Raw genomic sequence first — 17,331 nt, forward strand, 5'->3', positions numbered from 1 at the left:
GTAAGACATAAGGTCCCCCCAGGAGGCATTTTGGGAGCACATCCCTTAAATCCAAGGGGACAGTGGGATGGCCAGGGTGTCCCCTGTTGCCCCCATGTCCTGGGGATGTAAGATTTGTGATCCTAGTGTTCACACATCTCAAAATTCCCACAAAAGGAGAGATTTAGTTGATGTATATCATGAAATGAAAAAGCCTATTAGACTGGCACATGTAATGAAACTAGACTTCAAAATCTATAGATCTGCATTCTGGTTCTTTAAGAATATATCAAAATCCATGAATTCTTTCATGGAAGTGCTCGATCCATCAAAAAAGGATAAGGAGAAACACATAAAATTCTTACCAGAAATAAGACTGCTGGAAGACTGATTTCCATCTGATATGGTCTATTGAACTTTCATTTACAGATAAGAGGATTACAAGGAAAACAAAGTGCAATTTATCTAGAACGCTTTCCAGAGAGAGAAAATGATATTCTCTGAGAAGCAGCATCCCGATCTATCTTATGCTCTTGAAGAGATGTCCCAGGATCAACTTTATTACCCTCTTCTTCATCAACTTCCATCTCCTCAATAGCTTGAGAGTTTGCCTTTCTTGGAATTTCAAGTTGATAATTAGGACTGATAAGTGTGTCCTGCTCGGGAGGTAATGCTATGCCAGGGCCACTAATTGACTTTGGTAATGGAATCCTGTTTCTAGTTCTAGAGAGCTCAAGTAAAACCTGCATTCAGACATTAAAAATACATATCAGCCAATTTACTATCTTAATAGTCTTCATTAACAATATGCAACTCCTCCAACTGATATACATTTAATTCATTGGGATTTCACTTCTAAAACAATGGCAAACAGATAACTTTTGTAAATAAATAGAAGTCATATACAATGAATATAGAGTAAAGAAACAATTAAAACCCAAACTGTAGGCGTCTTGTATTCATTTAAATTGTGTTCTTTACTCCTAATCTTCATTTCTTCCAACTCATTATAAATGCCATCGCATTATGTTTTTGATTAAGGGAAAACAAGTTTTGAAGGGACCTAAAACCCTATACAAAACAGGTTTTGGGGGGACCTGAAACCCGAATCTTAAGATAAGCCTGAAAGTCCACTCAATGAAACGGAACACAAGAGAGACACGGCGAAACCAGACAAAAGATGGTGGACAGCACAAGAAGAACCCCCAACAAGAACCAACTGGCTGTAACAAAGACCAGCAAGAAGCCCCAACCCAACCAGGACTGATCAAGAATTTGATCTACACTTGTGAGATCGAAGGGTCATATCAAAAGAGGCCTGGGACGATTTAGATTTCTTACTTTTAACGGTAATCCATCCCTCCTCAACCCTAGCAGCAGACCTTTGCAAAGAAGACGGATCCAAAAAGCCATCGCATTATGTTAACAAGTGTGACTGTGGACTGTTCAGTCAGCCATTCCATATGGATTTCATAAATACTACATCTCATCTTTTTGCGTTGCTCAGTCATGTAAATGAATCAAAATAATACAAGAAAGAAACAAATGATTTCTAACTTGATGCCAAACTGCAATCATGCTTGGACAATTCTGTTTGCACGAGGAGAATTCCATCACTATTAATTGCCACTGTCAGGGTGCAAAATACTTACTTGAGACCAGTGTTAAGACTTAAAACATTTATATTTTGGTCATCCATTATATCATATCATGGACCTTATTCATTTTTTCAATCCTTAACCAATAATGCAAGACCAGTATAGATTCAAACACAAGTTAAAAATTAGAATTTATTCTTCAAATTAAATAATTAATACTTTATATGATACATCTACAATTTACCACTAATTTTGCTCCATGGGTTTGGGCAAGCATTGACGAATGACGAGTTTTACACCATTGAACAAGGTTTCATTCCCATAAAGACAATGAAAGGTATAAGAAAGCCACCCCCAAGAGTAAGGTATAGAATGACCTATTAAGCTGATTTGAGGGGCATATGGGATGCCAAAGGCAAGCTCTTTTATTTGGTTACCACAACAGGATAATATTCTTACACAAAACTTAAAAAAAAAAAGAGGATGGGGATCCAAGAGCCCTTGGGTACTGTAGGAAAAGACAAATAATCTTCCCGAGAAGCAATGTTTGATAGTAATGAAATCTGAAATAAATCAGCAACAGATACTCAATATGACAAGGCAATCACACCTAACACCATATATATATCCTAGGAAACCCTTTTTAGAAAAACCCAGCAAAAAACTAGCACCATTAACTATATTATCAACAAATAAGTGATTACAATACAATGAAAATTCATTAAGTGCCAAAAGAGGCATCTTCATCCATTTGTCTCAAATCTAGTATAATTCTGTAGCATTCCTCAACATATGAATCACCTTACATAGAAAAACAAAGGTACATGTTAGCATATTTATATCCTATGCCCTAAATAGCCTTTAACATTGCGTTCTCAAAATGTCAATAAGTTTTGGGTTTAGTCGTAATATTTGCAAAAGGATTGAATTATGAATGGTTTCAAGGTGCTCTCCAAGGTCTTGAGTTATGAAGACTGCATTATCATGGTCTAAAGGAGTTGTCAAAGGGTTTCTTGGTTTGTTTTTGGACCTTAAAAATGTCAAAGGGCAAGCTTTACACGTCTGTCCTGCCTTAAGAGGGTTATTATCATGTTAAAATGCAAATTTAAATCCTTGAGGAGTCAAAAAGGGCTTTAACACGTCCATGATTTCCTTAGTTTTACCAAATGTCATGTCCCTGCTATGATATCAAACTTAACACCCAATAAGTCTAAATCCTAGGTGTTCAAAGAAGAAGGGCAAAAACTAGGTACAAAAAGAGGGCACTACATATCATTGAGGGAAAAAGCTTTTGTTCAAAACAAATCATTTACTAAGTCTCTGTTCCCTGTTGTAGTTGTGACATGCAAAGGAAAGTTAATTTGAGTTAGGACTTTGAGTGTTCATTTAGGGTATTTAGGCTATAATGTTGCAGACCTCACCTCCACAATGAAAGCAAAAACATCTGTAAAGACTTTGTAAAGCAAGAAGATGTGTGCATGACGGGGTGAGACAAGGTACATGGGACAGCTATCACTATCCCTGTATATCAGCATCTGTTTTTGCCCAGGTATCAAACTTCTAAAAGCACACCTGTAGATGTTTAAATGAAGATAGCGACTGCCAGGAGTGAAGCCCATATGTTGTGTCATCGGCATAGGGTGACTTTCAGAAGATAAATGCTCCTTTTGCAGACATAATTCTCCTTGTGCATGGTTTCTAGATCAGGTTATTAAATGTCTTATGACTCCATCTCACCTTTAAACATGTTAGTCTTTCATCTCCAAGCATTCAAAATTAACTGGACCTCTTGAGAGTATCAATAAATCAATAAAACCCTACGAGCCTAGCATATCATAGTCTCATGACTGTTGAAAAGGGGGACTGTGGTGACAACGTCTGTAATGATAGAGAGCAGATAGGTTTTATTTTGCAATGAAAATTCTCAAATAATATGTTGATGGTTTAAAGAATAAGAAAAACAAACTCTTGAAGATGCGACTGGTATGGAAGCATATAATGACAAGCCTCAAGTGGGATATAGCGCTGAACTAAAAAGTAAAAAACAGTGTAATGTCAATAAAAGGGAGGTGAACTATCAGTCCCCTGAGCAGGAAAATAGAGATCAAAAAACCTTCAAGAAGATAGTGAATTGGGATGTAAAAGACTGTTACAACAGTCTAAAGTGTTAGAGACAGCATTAGAATATTGGCAGGCCCGTGTCCTAGCTGAAGATTAATAAGAAAGATCAAGCAAATATAGTGACAAGGAAAGGGGGAAAAAGGGATAGAGTGCAGGTAAACGAACAAGGATGATCTTCTTGTCAAATGGAGCAGTTAAGAACACAATACATGAAGCTGGTGAAGAACAAGCAAATCACATAAATGTGCCACAAACACAGAACATACATGGCAGGTTACAATTATACGTTGGGAAGTCAAGAGATAGTAGTAGAGCAGTTTATAGAGAAACCCTCAATAAGCTCCATCAAGAGTCTAGCCAAATGACAAACTCAACCTAGTAGCAGGTGAGTAATTATCAAGAAGACCGTGCAAGTTTAGTGATCAAGGTTTCATAAGGAAGAGACCCATAATGTGATGACATTTTGAGATTGACAGTAAATCTGAAACTATCAACAGTTGTATTCATTTTCAGAGATATAATAAAGTTCATTTTTGAGTGGGCTGGATTTTTCACCCTCAAGTGGAGGGTTTTCCCAGGATAAATTATGTGTATTTTGTTTCAGATTTCTATGTTGCTAAAACATTAACATGGTATCAAAGCCAAGTTCCTTCTATAGAGCCTAATCGCTTGAAGGTAGATCCTGTGCTTCAGAGGGAGTCTGACATATCGTTAGAAGTAACCTTGGACAAAGAGGTCAAAAGATTGATTTCAGCTTCAAAGAGAGCTTGTGGAAGCCTTACATTTCAGCTTCAAAGGGAGCTTGGCATTTCAGCTTCAGAGAGAGACACGTCATCATGAAAATTTGGTTAATGCATTTTTCTCTGTGATGGAGAAATTTGAAGTGAAAGCCCTTGCTAATGAGTTCTTCTCTATGAGGGAGAAGTTCGAGGTGAAATCCCTTGTTAATGAGTTCTTCTCTGCGAGAGAAGTTCGAGGTGAAATCCCTTGTTAATGAGTTCTTCTCTGCGAGAGAAGTTCGAGGTGAAATCCCTTGGTTAACGAGTTCTTCTCCAAGAGAGAAGTTCGAGGTGAAATCCCTTGTTCCACCCTCTGGGAGTAGCTATGGTGGATCCACCCTTTGGGAGTAGCCATGGTCGAAGTCATGCGTGTGACTTCATGACTTTATTTTCTATTTTTCTGATCCACCCTCTAGGAGTAGCTATGGTGAATATTGTTATGCTGAGATAACATTTTTTATTTGAGAAAATCTGTGATGAGATTTTTTTTGTTGACATTCTTTTGGTTGCAGCTATGTGTACTTGTCATGTGATGACATTTTGAAGATCTCTCTCTTGCTAAGAGGGAGTGTTGAAGATTTATAGTTGCGATAGAGATCTCAGATAATATCTAACTCCTCCTCTCCATCGTGGAGTCTCTTCACTTTCCTGTCGGTGACAGTTCCTCTCCACCATGGAGTCTCTTCACTTCTCTACCAGTGACTCTTCATGTCTATGTGGCTGATGGTGTAGTTGTGGCTGTCGGTGACTCTTCATGTCCATATGGCTGTCAGTGAAGATGTAACTATTGGTGTCTTTTCTTCATCCTTCGTGGTGTCTCTTCACTTGCAATTCCGATTCTTTATATTCATTGCTCTTCTTCTTTGGCAGATGGATAGATATATATTGCTGGCTTCTCACATTTGTCTGTAGCAAGTTGAGAATATTGTGTATGCAGTCTGTCAAATCAGATATATTATATGTTTTTTGTGTTCTGAATTTTCAGACCTATGAAGGTTTATAGAATGTATAAGAGATGTATCATTTGACTTCATTGTCAAGATTGATTTGTGGAGAATCAAACTTATCTTATGGAGATTGATAGTAATCTGAATCTATCAACAGCTGTATTCATTTTCAGAGATATAATAAAGTTCATTTTTGAGTGGGCTGGGTTTTTCACCCTCAAGTGGAGGGTTTTTTCCCAGGATAAATTCTGTGTATTTTGTTTCAGATTTCTGTGTTGCTAAAACATTAACACATATCTCTTTTGATTGACTTTCATTATTCTCGTATTTTAGATCAACCAGAAGCAGTAATCATAGATATTCATGGAGTAGACATTTTGGAAACATATATGGCTTGAACCAAACATGGAGCATACACATGAATATATGCAGACACAAAGCAAACACACAAATATACGTATCATTAGATCCCTTCTTATTGACTAGAATGCATCCATTGATTTATAAGGAGAAAGAAAGAAGTATTTGGATCTGCAAAAAGACATGTGCATCAAAGGGTTTGTTAGGAGCTAGGCTCAGTTACCGGTTCGGGTTCGGATTCGGATTCAAGTACAGATTCACGGATTCGGAAAAAAAAAAAAAAACTTGGGTACGAGTACAAGTACGGGTTCGTCCGTACATACATACATATATATATGTGTGTGTGTGTGTTCAAACATCAAAATTATAAAATATAATTATATAATTTATAAACTATCACTACCATTATTGATTATTACAATGATACAATCCATACAAAAATGAAATGTACAATGTGACTACAGCAATGATATATTACAGCAGTTATAAACATATCATATATTACAGAGAATAATATAATACAACATCATTCAACCACGAAAAAAGGATCCTAAGTTAGAGCACGGCAAAGATGAATAAGAATAGCATTAGGACAGAAGGATGAACAGAATAAGGACATAAATAAAAGCAGATCTGCAGTAGTCTAGAACAGCTTGGTGCAATAGAACAAGAGTATATATGAGCAGCCTTATGTAGAGGATAAGAACAGAATTTAGAGCAGAATAGTGAAGCATATTGGAAAAGATCAGAGAGACATGGGTTTACATGTTAAAAAATATTTTAAAAAGTATTTTTTTATTGGTTTTTGTGTTTTTATGACCCGTGGGCCCCGGTTTTGGGAACCCACGGGCCTAGGTTCTCCTGGGTCCGCCCGGGTTCTCCTTGGGTTCCACCCATTTTTTTATTGGTTTTTGTGTTTTTATGACCCGTGGGCCCCGGTTTTGGGAACCCACAGGCCTAGGTTCTCCTGGGTCCGCCCGGGTTCTCCCTGGGTACCCGGGTGGAACCCAAGGAGAACCCGGGCGGACCCAGGAGAACCTAGGCCCGTGGGTTCTCCAAGGAGGACCCAACCCGGGTGGAACCCAGGGAGAACCCGGGCGGACCCAGGAGAACCTAGGCCCGTGGGTTCTCCAAGGAGGACCCAGGAGAACCCGGGTGGAACCCAAGGAGGACCAAGACCCAGACCCAGCCTAAAATGCCAAGAACCGGTATCTTAGGAGCTAGGAAGGGGCCTAACCCTGCCTCACTACTCCCATGAGCTGGGAAGGGGACCTAAACCCACCTTGCCACTTAGAGCCAAAAAGAGGGCCTATCCCTGCCTTTTTGCTCCCATGAGCCGAGAAGGGGGCCTAACCCAACCTTGTTGCTCATAAGCCATTTAGAGCTAGAATGAGGACCTAACCCCACCTTTCTGCTCCCATGAGCCGGGAAGGGGGCCTAACCCCGCCTTGCTGCTCATAAGCCACTTAGAGCTAGAAAGAGGGCCTAACCCCACCTTTCTATTCCCATGAGCCAAGAAAGGGACCTAACCCCACCTTGCTGCTCATAAGCCACTTAGAGCCAAAAAGAGGGCCTAACCCCACCTTTTTGCTCCCATGAGACGAGATGGGACCTAAACCCGCCTTGCTACTCATATATGTGTCATATATTTGCTCCAATATGCTTCAAGAATTTGCTCAATATGTCCCATAGATATGCTCCAATATGCTTCAAAACAAATTTGAAATACTCTTCATATTTCTCTACTCTAGGACTGCTCTAGATCTGCTCTAAGATGCTTCAAGGATCTGCTCACGAAGTCCCTTTGGATTTTCTCATAACCCTCTTTTACATCTGTTCTTAACTCTGCTATATTTAGGAAAGATATTCGTTAGTTGCTTCAATTACTGTTCACCTCTCAGGCTGGCAGGAACGATACTCTGATACCAATTGTAATGTCCCCTTTTGGGATTGCCCCAAATCTTGCCCAAGCACCTGTCAAAGTCTACTGACTTTACCTTGATTAATTATGAAATCAGATATTCTGTTTAAATTGACTGACTTGCTTGTCTCTTTCGATGCTTGATCTGGAATGATTACCTGATCTGCTTTATATCTTATGACTGATCTTCTCTTTATGAGTAGTGATGCTAATTGAATTAATTCCCTGTTATGATTATCAGTCTGCTGATTACTGATTGCAGATCTATATGTCTGATCTGATCTCTTGCTTTTCATTACATTGATCATTTAATATAGACATCTTCATTGATGATTTAATTGCTCTATGGCTGAGAATTTAACCCCACTTGCTGGTTGATGATTCTGCTGATCTGCTTATTCTATAACCCAATATAATTTATTATAAATGATAGAATTCCCCATGGCTAATTGATGCCTCTCTTCAAACATTCTACAACCTTTATTTATCATTGCTCCAAGGTAGGCAACTTCATGAATGGATATATCCCTTTGCAAGCGGTAGCAACTTCCAATTTATAAACACTTTTTCATATTCAAAATTGGGCACTCCATTAGGGACCTCGGGCTTTACAAAATATAATCTTGTTTTATTTTAAAACCATTTTTAACACCAACTTGGGTGCGAAGATGGGGTTGGTTGGATGAACTAGGACAGATTTAATTTAATTTAAATCGGGTAGGCTGTTTGCTGGTAATTATTATTATTACTATATTTTTTCTAAAAATTTGGGTCGGCCCCTATCACTTCATGCATTTTGTATTAATAGGTCTTTGGGATTTGCTCTTTATGACGGGGCATGACAATGCATTCTAAATTTTTTAACTTTCTTGCTTTTTAAAATTCAATCTTTTTTCAAAAACATCAACCTAATCCTAACTTGACTTTTCCACAACTTAATTGCATTTTTTGCAAAAAAAGACTTGATCTATTGGTTTGTCAGTTTATTCCAAAAACAACTTTTGCTACTATCAAGACTTGGACTCAACATATACTTGACAAAACATTTTATGACTTAGACTTGGATCCAGAGCCAGAACTCAATGCAAACTTGGCAAAAATTGACAAGCAAAGAAAAAATAAATAAATATATAAAAATACCTTTAATGGATTTATTTGAAAATTTCAAGATGAGTTTCTTATTTTACAATAGTTGCAACTGATGAATTTCAATGAACTCACAAGTCTTTGCTATCAAACTCCCTCATTGATTCTAAACACTAAAATTCAGACCATAGTTGCAATATACGCCAAAATTGGAATAAATCACAAACTGATTCAAATGCCATTGTTTTAATGTCCAAATCAATGCGATCTCCGCAAAAATCATCAAGTAAAAGTATTCAAACTATGAAAAAATGTATTAAATGGGTTTATTTGAAAATTTCAAGATTTTTATTTTTATAGTAAAGACTTGCAAGTTCGAAGTGAGTTTGAGACTCATGAATCCCTGTTGTCAATGTCAACCAAGTCTATGAATGAAGGTTGCGAACCCACTGAGCCTGATTTGTGCAAGGATTTTCGAATCCTCGTCAAATTCAACACTATAGCTCAAACTTCAAACCATAGTTCAGAAACTAGCATGAAATTTAGAACCAGTTCAAATGCCACTTTTTCCATGTCAAAAGTCATTTTTTTGCAATAAATCAGGCAAGCCTATCTTTTGGTGAGCTATCTCAATGTAATCACCAAAAAATAACCCAAATGATCTCATAATTTTGACCAAATTTTTTGCCCTTTTTTAGGGCGGTCTGCCAAATTTTTTCCTATAAATCCCTGTTTTTTGGATTGTTTCTGAGCTGCAAGTGAATTTTTGAGAAATCAAAGATTTTTTTTAGCAGCCTTTTAAGATTTTTGCACTTTTAGAACACACAGAAAAGTTTTACAAACCACTACATGCTACATTTGTTTAGTTTCATCCTTCAAGTACACTTCTTTTTCCTAAATTCCTTCTTTATATTCCTTAAAAAGGCCTTAACACGTCGAAACTTTTCAATGTTTTTAAGGTTAGGGTTTAGAATAAAATTAAAGATTTCGATACCTCTCTGGGAGGAGGCTGGTTGAAAGAGAAATTGGCTTTGGATTGAACTGCAAGCTGGAGATCATCTGCATCAATGGCGGACTTGCCTGCATGTTCGGAAAAGGTTTGGGCATCTGTGAGAACGTCTGCAACATATCTGTACCACAGTTCTAAGAACTGGTTGACCACCCTTGGCTCATAGTGCTCCACTCCCATTGATTTCAGGAGTGCTTTCACTATCTTGGCATCCCTCGGCTCTTCTTCCTCCTTCATCATGATTTTATTTGTTTCTTTTTCGTTTTTTCGGGTAGATCTGTACTTTTATGCCGAAGACGTTCCCTCTGTGAACCGAGGCGACTGTTTTCACCTGCCGTTTTTCACCCTCTCCAGTTTTCCTGTCATCGCTGCCTCAAGCCGATGCTGTTTAACTCCGTTGCATTATGGACTCCCAGAGCTTTCGAAACAAAGCATACTCTATATGAGATAAACCACTTACATTTTGGTTCAAAATTGAGCATAAGGATGTAAGACTAAAGAATTAATCTAACTATGTTTATATTTATGTATATATTTTTTTAATTATTATAATTTTTTTTAAATATATATTTTAACATTATTAAAAAAAAGAATATGTAAAAAATGAAAAATCTATTTTTTATTATCATTTTTTTTATCAATATATTTTTTAATATTATTTCTTTTTTTAAGATATTTTATATTATTTTTTAAAGTTTCAAAAAGAAAAAAATATATATGAAAAAAGAAAGAACTAGCTTTAAATTCTTCTTATAAAATTTAAATTTTATTTTAATTATTTGTCTTTTTATAAATTATAAATAATAATAATAATAATTAAAATTAATTTAATATATAATTAAGGAGAGATGCAGAGGAGCAAGGGGTTAGGGTTTGAGAGATCGTTTTGTACAAAATCAGAAGGAGGTTTGAACATAGATAGGAGTAATGTTGCAGACATGGATGTCGAACCGTTATCCCTGGACGTGTCAGAAGATGTTGAAGGAGATATTAGCCTTTGGCAAAAATTGGCGATCATTGGAAGATTTGTGGGCAGATGGTTTGAGAGGAGCACCATTAAGCATTGGGTTTCTTCTCACTAGAATTCTCAATCTGTCATTAAATTTATTCCTAAAGGATTCTTTGTGGTTATTTTTGTAGAAGAGGAAATTAGGAATAAATATTATCTCAACAAAATTGGTTTTTCGAAGGGATCCCTTTGTACTTACAGTCATGGCAATCAAATTTTAACCCTTTCCCGTTAGCTGTGTATGATAACCAAATTTGGATTAGACTTTATAATCTCCCAATTGAATATTGGGGAGATTCTTGTTTAGAGAAAATTGGGCGTTCGCTAGGTACTTTGTTGGATGTGGACGAGCAAATCATAGAAGGCGATTCTTATTTGTATGCTAGGTTAAAGTTGGTTGCAGTCAAGAAGGTTCCTTTGAAGTTGTTATTGCAATCTGCAGACCGCAAATGGCTACAAGATGTGGAAGTTGAAGAGGTGTATGTGGTTTGTGAGTGATGTGGTTTTCCTAACCACACTTCGGATAGGTGCATAATTTTCATGCGTAGGGCATTTAGGGGTCGAAGTGGCAGGATGCATAAACAATGGAGGAAAAAAGACAAAACTATTGATTCTCAAGCTCCTCAAAATTTGATGGCCTCTGAGGCACAGGATGATAAGAAGAAGAAGGAATTAGCAGTTATTCGATCAAGAGCAGATGCTTCTGCTTTAGATCATATGGTGAAGCATTCAAGCTCTGGGGAATTTGAGGCTAATAATGGTCTTGAATTAGTTATTCATAAAGGGTTATCTGATATAAAAATTGAATATGGGCTTGGTTCTGAAGAGGATTGTTCCTCCGAGGATGAATTGGATAATATTGATCCTAGGAGTATTAGCCAATCTGCTAATATTTTATTAGGGAAGGGTAAAGGATCTCGAGGGAGGAGGAGTCACAAACAGATCAGAGAAGTCAAAGCCAAGGAGAAGGGTATCATCAACGTGCTAGATTTCATGAAGAAGAACAAGGGAGGTAATCCCTCCCTTGGAGGCAAATGAAGATAACCTTCTAAAATGTCAGGGGCCTTTCAGCTCCTGTCAAGAAGTGCTTGGTCAAGCATTCTTTAAACTGCATTAGTAGTGATGTGATTCTATTATAGGAGACCAAGTTGAATTTGGATAAAGCTTTAAGTTTTCTCCATAAATGTGGAAAATGGGAAGGTTGCTTCCAGGAATCTAGAGGATCGGCTGGGGGATTAAGAATTATGTGGAATCCCTGGTCTGTTAATATTTCCTTGATTGAGAAGTCAGAAAATTGGATGCTCTGTAATGTGGAGGTTATTTTGGAGGATTTTTCCTTTCCCTTGATTAATGTTTACGACCCTTCTTTGTGTGAGGACAAAGCCAAAGTATGGAAAGAGATTACAGACAAAGCGGAGATGTGTGGAAGAGAATGGTTAGTTGTTGCTAGAGATTTTAATGCCATTCTAGATCACAAAGAGAGGCAAGGAGGTATATGTAGACCTAATAGAAGTATGGAGAATTTTGTGGAATTTGTTTCAAAGAATAATTTTTTTGATGTGGTCCCTGAGAACGGTATCTTTACCTGGACCAATAGAAGAAAGGACTTCTCTAATATCTCATAATGTTTGGATATCTTCTTGGTTGGTGATAGGTGTCTTGATGATAAATTTGGTTTGGAATCTTTCATTCTTCCCTATTCCTTGTCGAACCATTACCCTATTCAGTTATCAATTGATAGAGGCCCTTCTCAGGTGAAAGGACAGTTCAAATTCCTTTGTATGTGGTGGCAGGATAAGGATTTCAAAAATCTGCTTAAACAGTGGTGGTTAGAAAGTAATATTTTATCTGGCTCAATTAGCTTTCGTTTTGTCAAAAGGCTCCATTTCCTCAAGAGGATTAAAACTTGGAACAGGGAATCATTTGGAAATATTTTTGTGAAGAAGCTCAAAGTTGAAGAAGAATTGAGGTTCCTCGATGAGAAAGTTATTGCTCATGGTATGTCGTCCCAGGAGTTTGAATCAAAAAAAATTCTTAGATCTCATCTTGCTAAACTATTATGTAGAGAAGAGATGTTCTGGAGGGATAAATCAAGAGAAGTTTGGTTGGAAGTTGGTGAATTTAATACAAAAAAAAATTCAGTCCTCGATGAAAGCCATAAGAGCTTGCAACAAAATTTCTTCGATCAAGAATTCAGATGGGATAGTTTGTGTTAAGGGCAGTGATATTGAGAGGACAACAATTGACCATTTTTTTGGAGTTTTGGGTGCTTCAGCATGTTCTATTTCTCGATGGCAGGATGAACTTTTGGAAGTGATTCCCTTCGAGTGTATCGGAGGCTGATAATGAAATGCTAATGAGACCTTTCTCTCTACAAGAAATCAAGGATGCAAATTTCAATCTCCATCCAACTAAGGCCCTAGGACCGGATGGGTTCACCATTGATTTTTATCAACAATGTTGGGATTTTGTTGGGGAGGATGTTTGGCGGGTTGCGGAAGAGTTTAGGAAAAAAAAGGAATATTTGTAAAAGAGATCAATAACACCATTATTGCTCTTATCCCAAAGAAACAAGTGTGCAAAACTATGGCAGATTTTTGTCACATATGCCTATGTATTTCACTTTATAAAATTCTCTCCAAGGCTATGGCAAGTAGGTTAAAAGGTATTCTATATAATTTATATCAAAAGAACAATATGGCTTTACACCCGGTAGAGAAATTTTGGATAGTTTTTGCTTACTTTGGAAGTCATTCATTCACTGCATAGTGAGAATAAGAAAGGTATGCTCGTCAAATTAGATGTTAGCAAATCTTATGACAGAATAGTTTGGAAGTTTTTGACTAGTGTTCTCAAGAAATTTGGTTTCTGTGATAATTGGATCTCTTTTATTTATCATTGCATCTCTACTATAAGTTTTTCCTTGCTGGTCAATGGGGTTATTTGTGGATTCTTTAAGGCCTCGAATGGATTAAGACAGGGTGATCCTATGTCACCATCTTTATTCATTTTAGCAGCAGAGATACTCGGAAGAAATATTAAAAAGAAATGTGCTCAAAAAATTTGGAAAGGAGTTCAGGTTCATAGAGACATCCAACCTTTGTCGCATTCTCAATTTGCAGACAATACTATTCTACTTGGAGAGGCTTCAGAGAATGAAGCTAGCATGATAAAAAAAAGTCTTGGAGGATTATGAGGTAGGGATGGGCCAATGCATGAATAAGGAGAAATCACAGGTGTTTTTTCTCAATACAAGCAAGTCCAAACATCAAAAGATTGCAAGGATATTGGATTTTTCCATTGGATCGTTCCCTTTAAAGTATTTGGGCATACCCTTGTTTACTGGAAGGAATTATACTTGGATGTGGGATGATACTATTAACAAGTGTAAAGATAAAATGGCGTTGTGGAAGAATAAGTGGTTATCTCAGGCAAGTAGGATTTAGATGATTAAAGCAGTGTTATCGGCTATTCCTGTATTCTTCATGTCATGTTTTAGACTATCTTCGAGAGCAGTTCATGTTTTAGATGGTATTTTGAAAAGGTGTTTATGGGAGGGTTCTAAGGAAGAAAAAAGAATTCCTCTTATTAATTGGGACACTACTTGTCTAGTCAAGGAGGAAGGGGGTGCAGGGCTCAAAAAAATGGAGCTTCAAAATTTGGCTTTAGGTGCTAAATTATCATGGAAGATGTACAAGCATCCTAACAGGTTGTGGTGCAGAATTCTTAGCAGCAAATACCTTGATTTGAGTAACTCGGAGAGAATCTTTATGATTTCAAATTCAAGATTAGGTTTGCCTACTTGGAATTTTATTTGGGAGAGCAGGAATTTGATTACCAAGCACCTATCTTGGAAGTTAGGATATGGTAGGAAAGATAAGTTTTGGTGGGATTCCTAGAATGGGGAAGAGATTTTAGTGGATCTTGTTACAGACAAAGCTTGGATTAGGGAGGTGGAAGACAACATGGGTAGTTTGGTTTGTGATTATATTGACCCCGGGTCTCAAAACAATCAACAGATTATTTGGAAAGATATCTTGATTGGTAGCATAGAAAATCAGAAATTATTAGGAGACATTCTTAAGAGTAGAAAGGTTTGTTGCACAGGGGGTACAAATTATTTGATTTGGAGTGTGACTAAATCTGGAGAGTATAAGGTTAATTTGGGCTATGTCATTCAGAGGAAGAGATTGACTGATACTAAATGGCCTTCTAAGCTATGTTGGAATAAAAAATTTCTTCCAAAAGCAAGAGTTTTTCTTTGGATAGCTCTTCCTGGGCGTGTCCTTACCGAAGACAAATTGAGGACAATTGGCATAGCAGGACAAAGTTGGTGTGTTCTTTGTAAGAGAGAAGAAGAAACTTTAGATCATCTCTTATTTTGGTGTCCTTTTGTTGCTTCGTGTTGGGATTGGTTGCTATCTAATATTTAGTTGCAAGCTGTTAGGAATCTTTGGTTGTTGGAATTTCTTTTATCTTGGCCTCTTAATAGGAGCTCTTCAAAATGGGGAGAGTTTTGGATAATTGGCCCTTCCATGCTAGTTTGGCACAATTGGAGAGAAAGGAACCATAAGATATTCAAAGAGGAAGAATTTTGTTTGGAGGTAGTTATAAATAATTTGAAGGCAAGGATTGAAGAAGTAGTGAACGTTAGAAGCAAGTATAAAAAATATAGATATTATTCTAGTTGGGACTGAGATATGGAGGAAAATTGGAATGTGGCAGAGGTAGATGGCACAATTTCTCCTTGCAAGAAGTTAGCTAGAAAGTATGTTATTTGGATGCCTCCCTCAGCTGGATGGGTGAAGATGAATTTTGACGGAGCTAGTAAGCGTAGAGCAGGCTTTGGGGCTTTAATTAGAGATGATTTTGGCAGGTTGCTTTGGTTGGTGGCAGGTCCATATGAAATTGCTTCAAATAACGAAGCAGAATTAAAAGGCTTGAAAGTAGGTCTAGCTATGTGTGTGGAGAAAGGTATGGAGAAGGTGGTCATTGAAGGAGATTCACAAGTGATATTAAACAGGATCTCAAAAGGTCGCTTCCCTAATTGGAGACTTCAGATGTGGGTACATAGGATCAAAGAGTTGTTGAGTTCTTTAGAGGATTATAGGATGTAACACACATATAGAGAAGGCAACAGGGCGACAGATTGGCTTGCAAATAAGGGGGTCGAAGGAGATGTGGTTCAAATCAACGACAATAGTAATGCTTGGGATCAGTCTTTTAGGGATATTGTTTTTAGAGATGAAGAGATTGCGATCAAGACATGAATTGGATAGTCAAGTGCACTTCAAGATTCCTTTCAGCACAAGTATGAATGATAGTAGTTTGAAATTTGCAGTAGAGTTGGTCTCGTAGGTTCAGTGTCATTCTTTTTTGGAGTTTGACAAAAGAAACAGAGTTGATTGTATGGTAATTTTGTCCATTATATGTGTTGGCATTGTCATTTCTTGTACCTAGAAGAGACATGTGAAATATTGGCAAGGAGTAGGAGGGAATTGGTACAACGTGCATTGCCAGAAATGTCCATTGACTGGAATTTGCAGTAATTAGATCCTAAGAAGATTTGAGGATGGGACTAAAGTGGTGTTCTCGGGTGCACAGTTGAGTGGTGATTAGATCCGATTTAGATCTATATTCTGGGTATTTTTTGGTGAGGGGTCGAACTTGAACATGTCTTAGAAATATTTAAAATTTTTGGGATACTTCTAGTGGAAAGGAGGCTATTTAAGGCAGGTTGGTGTTATGGTTTCAAACAAAGTAGAAGAACATAGTAGATTTAAATAATGGGTCATTATTTTGGTCTGAGTTGCATGTGCAGAGAGGAATCGCTGGAGGAGCAGTGTGAGAGGTTATTTGACATTAATATGGAGGGACTAGCTATGATTAGGGGGCTGGTGGAGGAGGTGCTTAATGGTGACAGACATTGGTGTGATGGATTTGTTTACTAAGTTGTGCTTTCGATTCTGATTGATAGCCTTGCCTCTAAGGAAAAGTGTGTTGAGTGACTTGTTGGCTTTGTCAGAGATGTTAATGTAGATGTTGTTGGTATTGCAGTTATGGATTTGGAGGATGAATGGGCTAGTGTTTTGAGGGTCTACTTTAATCCAGCAGTTATCTTATCAAACGTGGAAGAAGATTCTAATGTTGATGATGAGGAGATTGAAAGGTAGAAAGAGGAGAAGAAGAGGAAGGAAAATTTTCTGAATGAATCTTGGGAAGTCTTTCGGATTAGGGTTGTCAATCATGATTTGGCTCCCTTTCGAAGGATGATGAATGCTAAAGAAAACTAGATGACTGAAGAAAGAACATATAGATTGGTAATTATGGGCAATCGAGCAACTACTATTCTGCACCTTATATAATTGGATTATGGTCTGATTGCAGTCTATGTTTGTGTGTGGCTCAAGTGGTGGGTAACGTAGATAATAGTGTTTCTATGTTTGTTGGGTATAATAGATAGTTGTTATGCTGCTTGATCTAGGTCTAGGTGGGTTTGAAGTGTGTGTCGAGCAAATTTTC

At 37.4% G+C, this 17,331-nt stretch overlaps 1 protein-coding gene across 1 annotated transcript; it reads right to left on the minus strand.

Annotated features, from left to right (window-relative positions):
* Positions 1-212: 212 nt before the first annotated feature.
* On the minus strand, positions 213-10,274 carry LOC131065384 (transcription initiation factor TFIID subunit 9). Its single transcript, XM_057999881.2, has 2 exons — positions 9,786-10,274; positions 213-722 (listed from the first exon to the last, which is right to left on the minus strand). The coding sequence occupies exons 1-2, from the start codon at positions 10,038-10,040 to the stop codon at positions 441-443; spliced, it is 537 nt and encodes a 178-aa protein (XP_057855864.2). The 5' UTR covers positions 10,041-10,274; the 3' UTR covers positions 213-440.
* Positions 10,275-17,331: the final 7,057 nt, after the last annotated feature.

The sequence above is a fragment of the Cryptomeria japonica genome, chromosome 1, assembly GCF_030272615.1.
Source record: "Cryptomeria japonica chromosome 1, Sugi_1.0, whole genome shotgun sequence".
NCBI classification, from domain to species: domain Eukaryota; kingdom Viridiplantae; phylum Streptophyta; class Pinopsida; order Cupressales; family Cupressaceae; genus Cryptomeria; species Cryptomeria japonica.